This window comes from Diaphorina citri, unplaced genomic scaffold (genome assembly GCF_000475195.1).
Source record: "Diaphorina citri unplaced genomic scaffold, Diaci psyllid genome assembly version 1.1 scaffold163, whole genome shotgun sequence".
Taxonomy (NCBI): domain Eukaryota; kingdom Metazoa; phylum Arthropoda; class Insecta; order Hemiptera; family Psyllidae; genus Diaphorina; species Diaphorina citri.
The window spans coordinates 241,217-257,768 of NW_007377600.1; the positions used below are offsets into that span (position 1 = coordinate 241,217).

Below are 16,552 nucleotides of genomic sequence, written 5' to 3' on the forward strand. Positions count from 1 at the left end.
TTTTTTTTTGCTAGATTTCACAAAATGTTCATGGACCTAACTAATGCGATTTAAATTTTAATACCCAACATGGAAAAAAAAGATATAATATTCTGATATCTGAAACGTTTGAAAAAGTTCTTCTTCCTCTACCTACAGACAAACGGTTTCCACGAAAAAAAGAACATCAAAATGAACGATTATTACTACTTATATTTTCATTTTTTTTTTTTTTTAACAAAAATATCCAATAAAACACGCTGAAATGTTAATTTCACTTACCAACTCACCAAATCAGAACTCGGGTCCAAATAAACTCTGCAATGCCAGATCTTCATTCCAGTTGATCTCTCGCATCAGATCATGTGCAGATTTGGCCATCACTTCACTCATGGCCGATTCATCATCAATACTCAGTTTTCTTCTCCTAGCACGTAGGATTTTCCTATTGTTTTTACTCTCCGATTGTTCCGTGTTTCCAGGTTTAGGGTTATGTTGACTAGCCAGCGCTTTCTGTATGACTTTGACATCCGCTGATTTCGTCCTGCCTGGAAGTGTCATGTTCCAGGACAAGGCAATGTGTGTCAGTATAAGGTTGGTCATATATCTGACAGCCGTGCACGTGTAATGGACACCATCAGGACGTCTCCTATAACAGAGGAGGCGTGTGTAGTAGTGGATATCCAACACGTTGAAGCCGTACTTCTGAACCACACCAGCCGCATAGAAGTTTGCCTCGAGAACATTATACTGGAGGAACTTCTTGATAAAGTCCAAGTCTTTGACCACAAGCGCGGACGACGTATGTGTAGAGGATGGATGTAATGCTGTCAGCCAGATAACCAAAGTGGAAGGCGGTAGAGATTGCTTGAGTAGCTCCATGAGTTTGACAATATTCGTTTTGAACGCAAGGTAGCCATCAGGTCCCCATCTTGTCAAATCCGACAAGCGCGGACGATGTATGTGTAGAGGATGGATGTAATGCTGTCAGCCAGATAACCAAGGTGGAAGTCGGTAGAGATTGCTTGAGTAGCTCCATGAGTTTGACAATATTCGTTTTGAACGCAAGGTAGCCATCAGGTCCCCATCTTGTCAAATCCGCGGTAGAGATTGCTTGAGTAGCTCCATGAGTTTGACAATATTGGTTTTGAACGCAAGGTAGCCATCAGGTCCCCATCTTGTCAAATCCCACAGGGTAGAGTTGATAATCACCACGTCTGGAGGGTGTTGTCGATAGAAGTTAGAAGTCAGTCTCTCTTCTATCCTCCGATTGAACACTCTAGTTGTAAAACTAAACTCGATCGTCACTCGCCCGTCCCTCCAAATCCGATCTTCCACATAGTCTCGAGTCTTTCTCAACCCAGAGAACATGATTCGCTGATCGTTGAGGAAACTTGGTTCTCCTTTGGCTTGATTTTCACGTTGAGTGATTAGTCGACCTGTGCTTCCCTCCAAATCCGATCTTCCACATAGTCTCGAGTCTTTCTTAACCCAGAGAACATGATTCGCTGATCGTTGAGGAAACTTGGTTCTCCTTTGGCTTGATTTTCACGTTGAGTGATTAGTCGACCTGTGCATAGGAGACAGAGCAGATCCTTGTACAACGCCCGCGTGTTTGAATCACCGATAAATAAAATGTGTTTCTTCCTGAGCAAAGCCCACGCCTCGCTCTTTAAAAATGTGTCCGCCATGAAAATTCGACGTCCGGAAATAAAAGCGAGTTCTCTTAGAAAATCGCTCTTGGAAAAAATTGACGTTTTGAATAAAACGCGGGGCCATGCTCCTAAAAAATTCGACGTCCGGAAATAAAAGCGAGTTCTCTTAGAAAATCGCTCTTGAAAAAAATTGACGTTTTGAATAAAACGCGGGCACAAGATCCAACTGGTTCAAAACTTGGGCTGTTTTAAAGAAAGTCAAGATGTTAAGTTTCTAAACATCACTTATGTTGGAATTTTCCCGAATTTCAGAATATAATAGTCGGCCGAAAATATGAATTAATCCTTGCAAGATTGCGTAGGTAGTAGTCGGTACTCGATTTGTGTTGTCTGACTAGGACTACTGGATCCGTTGTTTCAATGTGGGGTGTGCATCAAGCGAGGAACATAAAAAACATACCAGTCGCTGGAAACTGAAAAGCACCCTGAATATATATTTATGAATTCCATTTAAATTAGGGAAAAAAGCATGATAAAAACTAAGAAAGCAAACACAAGATACAAAATAATTCAATTTACTCAGCGAATTAATTTTGGAATTTTCCCGAATTTCAGAATATAATAGTCGGCCGAAAATATGAATTAATCCTTGCAAGATTGCGTAGGTAGTAGTCGGTACTCGATATGTGCATCAAGCGAGGAACATAATAAACATACCAGTCGCTGGAAACTGAAAAGCACCCTGAATATATATTTATGAATTTCATTTAAATTAGGGAAAAAAGCATGATAAAAACTTAGAAAGCAAACACAAGATACAAAATAATTCAATTTACTCAGCGAATTAATTTTCAAGACCTCGACTCGACTCCCTCCCACAACTCTTCCCTGGGCTCGGGGTAAATTTATCAAAAATATTCATCTCAAACACATTTTTCTCGAGTCTTGTTTCCATTCTCCCGTTACCCCGATCTACCCTATTGTTTATTAAGTTTGTTTCTTTGTTAGTAAAGATGGCCACCTGAACTCATTTATGAAGTGAACAATTCAAGAACTGTGATTGATCTACCTACTGTGTTTCATTTCTGCAAGTTTGATCAGTAGCAAGTTGCTAGTGGTAGGTAAGCTAAGTACGAACAACGCAGGGAAATGGTCTTTCAGAAGGTCTGATAAACCTAGGTCTCAAGCTTTTTCCGCCTGACACGTCCAGACTGTCTGACGGACCACAGACTCTCAGCTTAAGTGGCGGGTATTATAGGAAGGCTCTCTAGGAATGAGTCCTAGAGTCCTAGTTATCCGTACTCATACCTTGAAATCCAATCTTACTTTTGCAATTTATACCATCAGTGGAGTAAAAAAAAAGTAAAAAGTAAAATCCTAATAATAATAAAACATATACATAAATAAATAAAAACACTAGCAAACTGCTGTAAATTAAGTTTGTGCTCGAACTAAATCCCTACTTCATTCTCCAACACCGCACCGGTCCCAAAAGACTCTTCTCTTTCCCACTTTTACTTCCCATCTCTCCCACATTACCCACTCTCTCCCATTACCCACTCTTTCCCTTATAAAAACCCAACGTGTAAGCTATAGGTATTCCACTTTCACATTTTCACACAAAATCGAGAAGTAGGGAGAGGACAGAGGAGGGAGGAAAAAAGTAAAAATTGCGGAAAAAACTCATTAATAACTTGAAAATCCGAAAACACACCAGAAAACAAATAAACTGAATAAAATATACTGTGTACCCCCTCCTCTTTTTCCTTCCCCGCCCCTCTCTCCTTCTTCTTCATCCCCCTTTATCTCCATTTCTTATTCCTCTCCTCTCTTCCTTCTTACCCTTATATGTACCTTTTTCTACCTCTCTTCCTCTCTTTTTCATCCTCTTTCAGCAACTTTCTCTTTCCCCTCCCTCTCTCTCTCTCACTCTCTCTCTCTCACTCACTCTCTCTTTCTCTCGTCCTGTTTCCTTCTCCCTCTCTTTTTATTCTTTTTTCTTTTCCCTTTCTCTCTCTCACTCTCTCTCTCGCTTCTCTCTCCCCCTCTCTCTTTCCTTCTTTCTCCCCTTCTTCTTTTTTCCCTTTCTTCTCGCTCTCTCTCATTCTCCCTCACACATTCTCCTTATCCATAACCCTCCCTCTTCCCCTTCTTCGTTTCTTCTCTCCCCTACTTTATCACCTCTCCTGTATCCCTCCATCTTCTCCTCCCTTTTTCTCCTCTCTCTCTTCCCCTATTTTATCACCTTTTCTCTCTTCCCCTACTTTACCTATCACCTTTTCTCCCCTCTCTCTTCCCTTATTTCATCACCTTTTCATCGCCATTGTATTATTATTGAGAGTACGCCGTAAAACAATAAGAAATGGGAGTGAGGATTTCGGAAATACTCGGTGAATAACTTTAGCTTCCCCCCTCCTTTCCCAGAAATCCCATTTCTTTATATTCTCACCCACCCTCATTTCTTATGCAAGCCCTGTGTTGAAAAGCACCAAATAAATAAATCAATTCAATTCAATTCAATTCAACCTATATGGCAGATAAATTTAGGTATAGATAGTAAGTGTCTCCCACATATATGGTACCTACCTAAAGTATAGTTAGTACCTACTTACCTATTTCCAGGTCTACAGTCTCAAGTATTAGTAAACTAAAAAATTGTGTCACACAGTTTTTATTTTCCTGAGCTGTGCTGCCTGGCTCTGCTGTTCGATTGGTAAAGAGACTTTTCAGTCTCATTCTAGCAGTATATATAAATGACTGTTATATCATAATAATAAAAAATAATAATCATATTAGGTATTCATCATTATAATGTCATAATTTGTTTTATTATTTGGTATATTATATGTTTTTTCCCAGAAATCCCATTTCTTATTGTAGAGTAAGCTTTTCCGCCTGACACGTCCAGACTGTCTGACGGACCACAGACTCTCAGCATAAGTGGCGGGTATTATAGGAAGGCCCTCTAGGAATTAGTGATAGTTATCCGTACTCATACCTTGAAATCCAATCTTACTTTTGCAATTTATACCATCAGTGGAGTAAAAAAAAAGTAAAGTCCCAATAATAATAAAAACATATACATAAATAAATAAAAACATTAGCAAACTGCTGTACATTAAGTTTGTGCTCGAACTAAATCCCTACCTCACTCTCCAACACCGCACCGGTCCCAAAAGACTCTTCTCCTTCCCACTTTTACTTCCCATCTCTCCCACATTACCCACTCTCTCCCATTACCCACTCTTTCCCATATAAAACCCCAACGTGTAAGCTATAGGTATCCCACTTTCACATTTTCACACAAAATCGAGAAGTAGGGAGAGGACAGAGGAGGGAGGAAAAAAGTAAAAATTGCGGAAAAAACTCATTAATTTCCCATATAAAAACCCAACGTGTAAGCTATAGGTATACCACTTTCACATTTTCACACAAAATCGAGAAGTAGGAAGTGGGAGAGGAGGGAGGAAAAAAGTAAAAATTGCGGAAAAAACTCATTAATAACTTGAAAATCCGAAAACACACCAGAAAACAAATAAACTGAATAAAATATACTGTGTGCCCCCTCCTCTTTTTCCTTCCCCGCCCCTCTCTCCTTCTTCTTCTTCATCCCCCTTTTCTTATTCCTCTCCTCTCTTCCTTCTTACCCTTATAGATACCTTTTTCTACCTCTCCTCCTCTCTTTCTCTCCCTCTCTTCATATCCAATTCAGCAACTTTCTCTTTCCCCTCTCTCTCTCTCACACACACTCATTCTCTCTTTCTCTCGTCCTGTTTTCTTCTCCCTCTCTTTTTTATTCTTTTTTCTTTTCCTTTTCTCTCTCTCTCGCTCTTCTCTCTCCCCCTCTCTCTTTCCTTCTCTCTCCCCTCCTTCTTTTTCCGTTTCTTCTCGCTCTCTCTCTTTCGTTCCCTCACACCTTCTCTCTCTGTCCTTCTCCATATTCCTCCCTCTTCTTTATCTCTCTCTCCCTCTTCCCCTTCTTCGTTTTCTCTCTCCCCTACTTTATCACCTCTCCTGTACCCCTCCATCTTCTCCTCCCTTCTTTCTCCCCTCTCTCTTCCCCTACTTTATCACCTTTTCTCTCTCTCTCTTCGCCTATTTTATCACCTTTTCATCGCCATTGTATTATTATTGAGAGTACGCCGTAAAACAATAAGAAATGGGAGTGAGGATTTGAGGATTTCGAAAATACTCGGTGAATAACTGTTTTCTTCTCCCTCTCTTTTTTATTCTTTTTTCTTTTCCCTTTCTCTCTCTCTCTTTCCTTCTCTCTCCCCTCCTTCTTTTTCCGTTTCTTCTCGCTCTCTCTCTCTCTCTCTCTCTTTCCCTCACACCTTCTCTCTCTGTCCTTCTCCATATTCCTCCCTCTTCTTTATCTCTCTCTCTCTCCCTCTTCCCCTTCTTCGTTTTTTCTCTCTCCTACTTTACTACCTCTCCTGTACCCCTCCATCTTCTCCTCCCTTTTTTCTCCTCTCTCTCTCTTCCCCTCTTTTATCACCTTTTCTCTCTCTCTCTCTCTCTTCCCCTATTTTATCACCTTTTCTCTCTCTCTCTCTTCCCTTACTTTATCACCTTTTCTCTCTCTCTCGCTTCCCCTACTTTACCTATCACCTTTTCTCCCCTCTCTCTTGCCTTATTTTATCACCTTTCCGTCACCATTGTATTATTATTGAGAGTACGCCGTAAAACAATAAGAAATGGGAGTGAGGATTTGAGGATTTCGAAAATACTCGGTGAATAACTCATATCGCCTATACTTTTCCCCTGTTAGGCGTGATAACCATAAGAAAAGTTTGGAAACGGGCTTCAGTTGAGGGAAAATTTCGCAAGGAAAATACTCGTACAATCTTTAATACTCCATCTCCAGTAGGCAGTTCAGCTACTGGTCTCTGGTATCCGATTTTCCGAAGAAAGGGTCAGCTCTTTCAGTACGATTTTGACTGCTCCCCAACTATAGTGAAGCTAAAGTGAAGGGGGCAGTCAAAACCTAATGGTATTCCGAGATATTTTTTTCCCCATCAGTATTTTCATGAATTATTATCTCACTTGCCATCATCGGATCTATTTGAACTATGTATTATTCAGGAGTATAGGAGAAGGAAAAAGAGGAGAAAGAAGAGAAGGGGAAGAGGAGGAGGAGGAGGAAAAGGAGAAGAAGGAAGAAGTGGAGATGAAAAAAATGGTGAAATTCAAACATGGATGAGGAAAGCTCACGTGGAAATTACAAAAGCAGAAAAAAAATAAAGAAGAAAAAGAAGAAGAAGGAGGGGAGGAGGAGGAAGAGAAGGAGGAAAAGCACATAAAATATGTATTGAAAACGCGTGAAATTTCTCCATCCACTATGTTTGAAGTTTTCGAAAAGGTGGTAGGTAATGTAGTCATGTGTACATTACAGGGTAGCTAAGTAGTAGGTCCTTTACTGATTCCCCCCCTCCCTTTTTCTGGCTTTCATTTAGAAGGACTGTCCTGAAGGAGCTCTTCCACCAAACCAGTAGGTAGTCTTTCCTTTCCCTGTGAGCCTTTATATTTTAACAGGGAGGTCTTGAATCTTGATTGTTCCTGATAGATTTTATGAATCCCTCATGTCCCTTTGGAAGAGGATTCCCATAATATCTTAGTTGTGTTGTAGTGAATCAAACAGATCGCGGGTATAATCCCAGTTGAGGCATAGAATTTTATCCTCACTTATCTGAAAGTTCGAGAACCGTCTTCAACTCTCCTGGTACAGTTGATCGAACCTAAAAAAACACTTCTCACCTACTTTGTTCCAATTCGCGCAATACTTTCTACTTTTTTTCGCTTCCCTTATTCCCACAGGCATTCCTACTTATGTATGTTATTTTCTAAAGAGCTTCACCAAGATGGGAAGTACTCAAATAAGCTAAAACTAAATCAAGAAAACCTATTCTAAAACTGTAATTTCATTGTAAAAGAAACCTTTATACCGTGGTAATTTGATATTTTAGCATCGCCACCCATAATTAAGGAGCGCGGTAGCGCTCCACCCCGCCAAGTCAAGAAAGTTTGACCGCTAACTAGATTATTTTCATAATTTTCAGGATATTACATAGGTATATTTTTCCCTACTGGCGCTCCTTCTAAAAATCCTAACAGACTGTCCTCTGTCCTACCTGAAATTATCACTTCACCTTCAGACATTCAGAGAACCTCTTTTTCATTCCGAGGAACCCGTGTAAAAAGTTAGACCTTTATTCTTTCGGTCAAGCTTCATGTGCATTCATTATTTTATATCGTGGTAATTTTGGCATCTCCACCAATAGCTACGCCTTCTTTTGATGTTCTGGTCTAAACTAAGTACTTTGTTATCCACTACCTCGCTCCCTTCAAACTATCCTACGGGAGGAAGCAATTAATGTTCTGCTCCTCGCTCCTCCCGAAATGTCAGATACTTTTCTTCTGTGCGAAACTTTCCTTAAGATCAATTAATAAAGATAAGACTTTTCTGAGCTTTAATTTTTTTTATCGGAGAGATTGGAGAAAATTTGATCCGCCCTTTTAACCTTTGTCAGAGGATGTAATCGGTAGTTTTAATAGTGTTGAAGATGTAGAAAAAATTAAGGTTTCTATGTACCGTAGACCGTACTATACAAGTTTTCTATCTTTCTATGTACCGTACCGTATTAGACCTACCATTTGTACAATATGGGATTTTTTCTGTAACATATTTTTCTTTTTCTCTCTTTCTTCTTCCCTTTTCTCCTTTCTCTCCGGTTTTGATTGTCTCTTTCCCTTTATCCCATTCATACTCGTTCCTTACGCCTCTTTCTACAGTCTCTTTTTCTCCCTTGCTCTCCCTTCCTCTCTCTCTCTCCCTGTTTTCTATCCTATTTTGACATTTTTCTCTCCATTTCTTTTTATACTTCTAATCATCTAATGTCTATACGATCTGCAACCTATTCCTTCTATTTTCTGACATATCCTTCTTTTTTCTCTCTCTCTCCCATTTTATCCTGATCTCTCTCTCTCTCTCTCTCTCTATCTCTTGTTCCTTCTCCCCTTGTTCCTCCGCAGCTTTCTCTCATTCCTACCACTATCTCTTCCTTGTTCTTTCTCTCCCTCTCTTCCTTCCTTACGCTCACTTGTCCGTAGGTTTTTCTTACCATATCATGACATCCCATCTCTTGTTCCTTCTCTCCTTGTTCCTCTGCAGCTTTCTCTTATTCCTATCACTATCTCTTCCTTGTTCTTTCTCTCCCTCTCTTCCTTCCTTACGCTCACTTGTCCGTAGGTTTTTCTTACCATATCATGACATCTCTCTCTCTCTCTCTCTTATCCTATTATTATCTCTTCTTGTTCTTTCCTTTTCTCCATTGTTCTTTCTCTCCCTTGTCCCTTTTCTCCCTCCCTTACGCTCACTTGTCCGTAGGTTTTTCTTTCCATATCATGACAGTATCTTTGTCTCTTCCACTTAAGTCTCCCTGCAAGTTTTCTACGTTCACACCTTGATTGGATTTTCAATTTTCATGGCACTTCTTTTTTTCTCTCTTCTCTATATCTTTTTTTCTCTATATCTTTTTTACTTTCTATTACATTATGTAGGGAATTTGTATAATGTAATGAGAAAGTACGAGTATAGGAGAGCCTAAAAGTCCTAAAACTAAACGCTGAGAAAGTACCGATTGGAAATTAGAGTCGATCCAAAATTTCAAAAATGGAAAAGAGGTGGAAATCTCCGTTTTGAGGTCCATTTAGTCCAGAATAGTGATTTGTAGCTAAAGCTCTGTGTTACATATTCTGTACATGTCTGTGGGTTTGTATAACTCTGTACAGTGTACACACATTTCGAAAACGAACGTTTTGTAGCAGAGCTATTTTTTCCGTACGTAGTGTCATAGAAAGTCGTGCGATGTTCACACACCAGATTTCCTCTTCAGATAGAGTAAACTGGAATCGTTCTTTTCTTTTGAGCTTTTGACAAAAAAGCTTAATTGAAAAAGAGACGGGAACTTTTAAGGAAAGAAGGGAACTTTTGGGGAAAGAAGGGATCTTTTAGGGTTTCTCGGAATTCGGGCGCTTAAGATACGCATCAGTTGAGGCACCTACTCCTTTGATGAGATCACTAACACTACCCAGGCTAATTCGATTATCTAAGGCTTCCGAAATGGGAAACTTTGCTCTGCCTTGCTGATGTCACAGGGAATTTTTTTCGAATTTTGTTTGTTCTCTTTATTGTTGTTGTTGTTTTTCTACCATCTTTTTCCCTACTACCTACCCTTTTTCTACTTCAGAAAAAAAAATCAAAGCCTATGTTTAGTACATACTTTTGTAGATAGGTTGGTATTTGGAGCTGAATAAAATTGTGTGTGTGTATGAGAGAGAGAGAGAGAGAGAGAGAGAGAGAGAGAGAGAGAGAGAGAGAGAGAGAGAGAGAGAGAGATCTCTGGAAAGTTTCAGCTCGATCGGAAAAAGTTCCACCCACATGATCCAGAAAACTCTCAGACCCAAGACCCAAGTCGCGGTATTGCAATCTGGGTACCGCGTCCTATTCCTGAAAATATCATTTTTCTCGAGGACATTTAGTAGAAGGGCAAACTTAAATAATGATTGTACCTAGGTACTAACTTGATATCTTGCTACTGGTACTATGTTGAATCATAACAGTTTGAACAAAAAACTAACAAAGACTAGGTATAACGAATAAGAGGACCTTAAAGGTAGGTACTTACAGTCAATCTCCCTACCTATGTACCTACACATAATTATGTAATGTGGAAAAAAAGCAATGCAAAATATAGACTGTAGGGTATGTACTTACTTGTGTAAATATAGGAATATTCAATTGAACATTGTATCTGATAAGTGAGGAGGGTTTGAAATTGTTATGGATGCCATAGAACTATGGAAAGGGATTCCACTATTTGTATACAGGATATCGTTGAAGTATAGGTAACATCCCTAGAAAGGTACTTGAAACATTACTTTCCCTCCTATAGGATAAGGAAAACAATATAGGAGCGCTAGTTCTGCTAATAGTCATAATTTCATAATACCCATTATTAGTCCATTACTTAACTATAATAGCATAGATTGGGGAATTAAGGGACACACTTATGACTTTCCCTTTAGCGGCCGGACCACTTTTTTAGGGACTCCCTGTAGGATGGACGGTAGTTAGAATTTTTGCCCGAGTGCACAGAAAATGCTATCACTGGCAATGATGATAGTATCTAATAATAATGACACTGATGATAATAATAGGTAGTAATATAGTAATAATAATGACAATGATGATATTAATAGTAATAATGATGATTACGATGCTGATGATGCTGATGATAATAGTAATAATCTAATCCTGCCTTGCTGATGTCACAGGGAATTTTTTTCGAATTTTGTTTGTTCTCTTTTTTGTTGTTGTTGTTGTTGTTTTTCTACCATCTTTTTCCCTACTACGTACCCTTTTTCTTCTTCAGAAAAAGAAAATCAAAGCCCATGTTTTGTACATACTTTTGTAGATAGGTTGGTATTTGGAGCTGAATAAAATTGTTTGTGTATGAGAGAGAGAGAGAGAGAGAGAGAGAGAGAGAGAGAGAGAGAGAGAGAGAGAGAGAGATTGAAGTATATGTAGGTAACATCCCTAGAAAGGTACTTGAAACATTACTTTCCCTCCTATAGGATAAGGAAAACAATATAGGAGCGCTAGCTCTGCTAATCTAATAGTCATAATTTCATAATACCCATTATTAGTTCATTACTTACCCATAATAGCATAGATTGGGGGATTAAGGGACACACTTATGACTTTCCCTTTAGCGGCCGAACCACTTTTTTAGGGACTCCCTGTAGGATGGACGGTAGTTAGAATTTTTGCCCGAGTGCACAGAAAATGCTATCACTGGCAATGATGATTCTATTTTGACTGGGATTCGAACCTGACATCCTCTGCTTACCAAGAACTTCATCTATGTACCTACTTCATTATGAAACTTCCAAGCACTGAAGCATTTTAAGCATTTCAACATTTCAGGCAGTTTATCTTGGTTATTCTGCGTGTAGCTTCTGAAAGTCCCGAAACTTCATTAACAATAAATTTTAGAAATCTTCAAATTAAAATTGAAATTAATCTTGCGGTTCTGGCTGAGGAGGGGATAGAATGTATAGCTAGGGAGAGGTAGGCTTTGCTAGGGGGAGGGGGTCTGTGGTCAGAATTAATAGCTTTTGTGTTTTACTTCAGCCAAAACAGTCGTTAATTAACCCGTAATAGGTCCTGGTGGAAAGTTCTATTGTTTTGGAAATTGGTGGAGATGACAGATTTACTATTCATGACAAGGAAATTGGTGGAGATGTCAGATTCACCATTCGTGACAAAGAAATTAATTGGTGGAGCAGATTCACCTATTTTTTTTTTCTTTTGCTAGATTTCACAAAATGTTCAGGGACCTAACTAATGCGATTTAAATTTAAATACCCAACATGGAAAAAAAAAGATATAATATTCTGATATCTGAAACGTTTGAAAAAGTTCTTCTTCCTCTACCTATACAGACAAACGGTTTCCACGAAAAAAAGAACATCAAAATGAACGATTATTATTATACCTATTTTAATTTTTTATATGAACAAAAATATCCAATAAAAATTTATTTTGTTGATAGGTGAGTTACCTGTAGGTAGATAATAATAGGTAATATAACTTTGCAGAAAAAAAAAACTCGTGTAATAAGTCGATAGAGGAAGGTACAAAATAGGTATGTATACGAGGTGCATATAATTATGTAGATTTTTTAGTCCACCGCGGGCAGTTTTAAAACAACTCTTTTACCTTGCCTCGTGGTTGTTTTCTGCTAAAAAGTTTACTATTAATCAATCCCTCTCAACTGTTCACAATGTACGTTCACTTACCCCGAATATTGCCATAAATAATAATATTCTAAAAACAAGATGTCCCGGTCATAAATCATGGAAAAAGTCCGGGCTATTCTGCTGACAGATTTAGCTAATGTAAATATTAACGCTTTAGTCCTTTGCAGTCTTCTGACATTTTTGTACATTGGTCCTTTGCAGTCTTATGACATTCGTACGTTGGTCCTTTGCAGTCTTATGACATTCGTACATTGGTCCTTTGCAGTCTTATGACATTCGTACGTTGGTCCTTTGCAGTCTTATGACATTCGTACGTTGGTCCTTTGCAGTCTTATGACATTCGTACATTGGTCCTTTGCAGTCTTCTGACATTCGTACATTGGTCCTTTGCAGTCTTCTGACATTCGTACATTGGTCCTTTGCAGTCTTATGACATTCGTACATTGGTCCTTTGCAGTCTTATGACATTTGTACATTGGTCCTTTGTTGTAACTTCTGTTTGGATGATCCTTATATCGGCCGGATCTTTTCTACCTAATTAGAGGGAGGGGGAAGTTCAAAGTTTATTGTACTACACTACTACAGAACACAGTAGACATGACGTAATAGTTTAGAGAAATTACGTACCTAATAATTCTCAATCAGTAATCCAACTTGAGATGTGATGTCATGGCGTCATTGTGACGTCATTTTCTCTCTCTCTCTCTGTCGGAATGTGAAGTACCTACCTACAAAGTGGGAGATTGCCAGTCTAGTTAGCTTGGAGGGTAGAGCGTCTGTCGTTTGCCTTGTAAACACTAGGTCGTAGGTTCAATTCCCTCCCAGGGCGAACCTTGTTTTAAACAGGTAAGTTTTGATCTCGGAACGGCTGGCTTTCTCCTATCCTGTCCCCCTTGCCTCTTCGATTTCGGGACGAAAAGACCATCGTTGTTACAGTTGCCTCTATGAGTCGTTTTATAGTCGTAAAACAGTCTTTGGATTCCTGATGGATCTGGATTTAACCGATTCTACCACTAATTTTGGAGTCTCTGTACACCACTAGTTTTGGTGCGAGGCATCATTGAAAGTGACCTGCTGGTGTTGAAATGTAGCTCTCAAGAATCCATCGGACAGTTCATCCGCTTGCTTCAAGAATATGACGGACAAAAATTCAACTCTACACTGATTCAGCATCAATGCCAACCTAAGAAGATATCAGATGCAGATGATCCATTCTATGCAATACTCTATTCAATTCTGAGCAAGTCGAACGTGGACCATCCTGGTTTCAAAGACATCATCAATACTTCTGAAGACTATCTGTGGTAAGGGTAGCTTCTAAGATACTAATGCATTATTAGCTTAAAGTTTAGTTCTTTAGTGGTAGTGTCATCAGAAGACCAAAGATAGACATGGTTCGATGATGGAAAACGATTCAAATTCAAGTGATTGAGACTATTTAGAGCAACCCAAAAACCATTAGGGAGAAACTTCTTAAACCGTGCAAGAGTGAAAATCGATCCTGTGACCTTCAAACCGTTAGTAAAAGTGGCAGCGTAGCAAATTGCTTTCCGATTATCTCTCTCTTGCTCTCTCGGTTTCTCTCCCTCTCTCTCTCATTCTCTCTCTCTCGCGCTCTATTCTTCGCTTTTCTATATTTTTCTTTTGTTGGGAATAAAAGGAAAATTATCTTTTCGTTACTTTCCATAATCTGTTCCCTCCCTCCGAATCTCTCCTCTTTTTCATCACCTCTACCACCTTATCAATTTCCTCTTCCTCCTTTCTTCTCTTTGTCCGCCTTTTCTTCTACCTCCTTCTCCTCCTCTTTCCCTCCTCGTTCCCTTTTACCTCCTTCACTTTCTTCATTTCCTCTTACATCTCTTTCTCTGGTACATCACTGTTTGGACTTTTGAGTCCACCTCAGTAAAATTCTGGATACGGTCCTGGCACCCACTACCCAAAGCCTACAAATAAAGAAGGCTCTTATGCCAGCCACTCACTATATTAAAGTAGACCTGACAGGTACACCTGCTCAGGTCCGCCTGTCAGGTCTACCTGATACCTGATGAGCACACACACTATCAGGTATACCTACTTACTATCAGGTATGTGGGTCTACCTGATAGTGAGTGGCTGGCCTTAAAGATGAAGAAACCTCTTTAAGTTTTCTACCAGGGAATGAAGGCTCTTAAAGAAGAAGCCTCTACCAGGAAATGACCGTATTTTCTGGTAGAAAACACTGAATTGGCCCTTCTTTCAAAGACGAGACACCCTCGTAATTTTTTCCACTGAAGTACTACTTAAACATTAATGTTGTTCCGTATAATCCTGAGCTTACTTCATTCATCAAACCCGAGACATGTTTGCCTACCCAGCAACCTACGTATACAGTGTGTCACGAGACGCCCTCGTAATTTTTTCCGCTGAAGTACTACTTAAACATAATGTTGTTTCGTATAATCCTGAGCTTACTCGTACTTCATTCATCAAACCCGAGACATGTTTGCCTACCCAGCAACCTACGTATACAGTGTGTCTCAGAAATCCTGTAAGGTACCCGTTAACGTTTGGAATGCTCCTGTCTTCCTTCTCTTTTGGATTTCGGGACGATAAGACCTTTCTTAGCAGTTCCCTCTATCAAACCTCATAAAAAAATTGTGAATGATACAGTATGTTCCAGAAATCCTGTAAGGTACCCGTTGACCTTTAAACAGCTGGAAAATTTTAAATTCTGATTGATCCATGTATACCTACAGGAAAAATGGCATATGACCTATCCAGTAGTGGCATTAAAAACCAGGTTCGACCACCGGAAGTAGAAAATTTTAAATTCTGATTCCATGTATAGGTACCTACAGGAAAAATAGCATATGACCTATCCAGTAGTGGCATTAAAAACCAGGTTCGACCACCGGAAGTGGACTTTTTGGGTAAAAATCGACATTCCTGGAGAAATTTTAATAATAACGCCTAATATTAGATATTATTTTCCCCCTTCCCGTATTTGTAATCTAAATCTTTTGGTCCCAAAGACAGTAGAGGGGTACATTACAGGACTTCTGGCACACACTGTATGTATCTACCTATTTGTAATCTAAATCTTTTGGTCCCAAAGACAGTAGAGGGGTACATTACAGGACTTCTGGCACACACTGTATGTATCTACCTAGAGAAATTTTAATAATAACGCCTAGTATTAGATATTATTTCCCCCCTCCCCGTGTTTGTAATCTAAATCTTTTGGTCCCAAAGACAGTAGAGGGGTACATTACAGGACTTCTGGCACACACTGTATGTATCTACCTATGAACATATAGAGGTATATACGAAACCTACTTATACACACAACATGATATTGTGTGGAAAGAAGATAATACCTGTATACCTATCTAATGAGATTATTAAGAAGGAAAAAGATACAGGAAGAAAGGGAGAAGGAGAAAAAGAAGAAGGGAGGGGAGAGAGAGAAAGTGGGAGAGAAAAAGAGAGAGAGGGAGGGGGATAGAGAGAGAGAGAAAGGGATTATTGAAGATTATAGAAAGGGAGAAGGAAGAGAAGCTTTACTATACAAATAAAACTGGAGAACAAAGTACAGTACCTACTTATACACACAACATGATATTGTGTGGAAAGAAGATAATACCTGTATACCTATCTAATGAGATTATTAGGAAGGAAAAAGATACAGGAAGAAAGGGAGAAGGAGAAAGAGAAGAAGGGAGGGGAGAGAGAGAAAGTGGGAGAGAAAAAGAGAGAGAGGGAGGGGGATAGAGAGAGAAAGGGATTATTGAAGATTATAGAAAGGGAGAAGGAAGAGAAGCTTTACTATACAAATAAAACTGGAGAACAAAGTACAGGGTGTAGGTATCCAAAAGATTGTTCTCCCTCGTTGATAAATGTCACTGTTTGATAAAGGTTTCACGTCATTGTATAACTGCTAAGGTTTTTGGACAGGGGTATCACCCTCCATTCGGGGACAAGCTACCCGCCTCTTCACAATAACCTTACCCAGCCTGAGTGGGGCCGGGAAAAGTCAGCACGTGGTAGCTAGTCCAGATGATGACCCATCTGGTTACTAACAACGGACAATGTTGCTTTACTTCAGTGATCCTTTG

At 39.3% G+C, this 16,552-nt stretch overlaps 1 protein-coding gene across 1 annotated transcript; it reads right to left on the minus strand.

Moving 5' to 3' along the window:
• Positions 1-245: 245 nt before the first annotated feature.
• LOC103505313 (PC-esterase domain-containing protein 1B-like) lies at positions 246-1,757 on the minus strand. Its single transcript, XM_026820640.1, has 3 exons — positions 1,550-1,757; positions 1,078-1,418; positions 246-963 (listed from the first exon to the last, which is right to left on the minus strand). The coding sequence occupies exons 1-3, from the start codon at positions 1,668-1,670 to the stop codon at positions 274-276; spliced, it is 1,152 nt and encodes a 383-aa protein (XP_026676441.1). The 5' UTR covers positions 1,671-1,757; the 3' UTR covers positions 246-273.
• Positions 1,758-16,552: the final 14,795 nt, after the last annotated feature.